At 58.4% G+C, this 943-nt stretch overlaps 1 protein-coding gene across 1 annotated transcript in view; it reads left to right on the forward strand.

The window, feature by feature from the left end:
- Positions 1-291: 291 nt before the first annotated feature.
- The window catches only part of LOC104508042 (glutamate dehydrogenase 2, mitochondrial-like), a gene marked incomplete at its 5' end in the record, with an annotated part of 6,598 nt that continues 5,946 nt past the window's right edge, over positions 292-943 (forward strand). Inside the window, 1 exon segment of the mRNA XM_010149513.1 lies at positions 292-467. Within this exon segment, the coding sequence (XP_010147815.1) occupies positions 292-467 (176 nt within the window).

Consider the following 943-nt stretch of genomic DNA (forward strand, 5'->3'; position numbering starts at 1 on the left):
CCACCGGCAGTCCAGGATGTTCATGTTGATCAGGGAGCGTCAAGCATTGTGCTGCTCAGATGCAGCTCCTGTGCCTGGGTTGTCATGGATTCAGCTCTGGCTTGGTGGCGTTGGTGTCCGGATCTCGTCCTGCCTTCGGCTCCGCTCCACGGAGGCCGTGTGGTGTTAGGGGTGAGCCGCGTGTAGTGTGAGGAAGCCTGGATTCACCTGCAAGGTCACGATTGCTGCGGTCACCTTCTCCCCCAAGGAGCAGGCAGAGAACATCTGTCTACCTTTCCTGGTCTTTTCCAGATGTTCCTTTTGGTGGTGCCATGGCAGGCGTGAGGATCGATCTGAGGAAATACTCGGTGAGCTTCCTCCTCTCCTTCCCCCGCCAACGGCCCATAACTCACGCTCCATTTGCACAGCCTCTCCTCTCCGTGCGCATCACAGCGATGCGCTCTGACAGGAGGGGGGAAACGTTCCCGGTGGGTAACGCTCACCCAGCGCCTGCGAACAGCAGCCAGGGGCGGGGAGAGGGGCGGCGAGCTCTGCTTTAGGGGTGAGCGCATCGGGCCAGACACACGCCGAAGGAGCCTGGAGCAGGGATGCTTCGCCTGCTGCGCTGGGAGAAGGCGCGCATCAGCGAGGGGTTGGAAGGGCAGTGAGCAAAGGGACTAGGAGTTCACACATCTCTGGTTTTATGATCCAGGGTCTCCCCCAGCTGAGAATTAACTCCCTGGAGACATCAGGGGGTGACCTGTACAGGCAGCGTGGGGCAGCTGCCCGACGCTGCACCGTGTCTCTGTGATTTTTTTCTTGGGGCCTGTAGTAAAAACTGTGTCTTCTTGTGCTTGCACAGGAGCTGGAGAAAACAACGAGGCATTTTACTGTAGAAATGGCCAAGAAGGGATTTATTGGTGCGAAAGGTCCTGTCCCCATGGTGCGAGCAGTGTGTGGCTTG

Source organism: Eurypyga helias, unplaced genomic scaffold (genome assembly GCF_000690775.1).
Source record: "Eurypyga helias isolate BGI_N326 unplaced genomic scaffold, ASM69077v1 scaffold36633, whole genome shotgun sequence".
Taxonomy (NCBI): Eukaryota; Metazoa; Chordata; class Aves; order Eurypygiformes; family Eurypygidae; genus Eurypyga; species Eurypyga helias.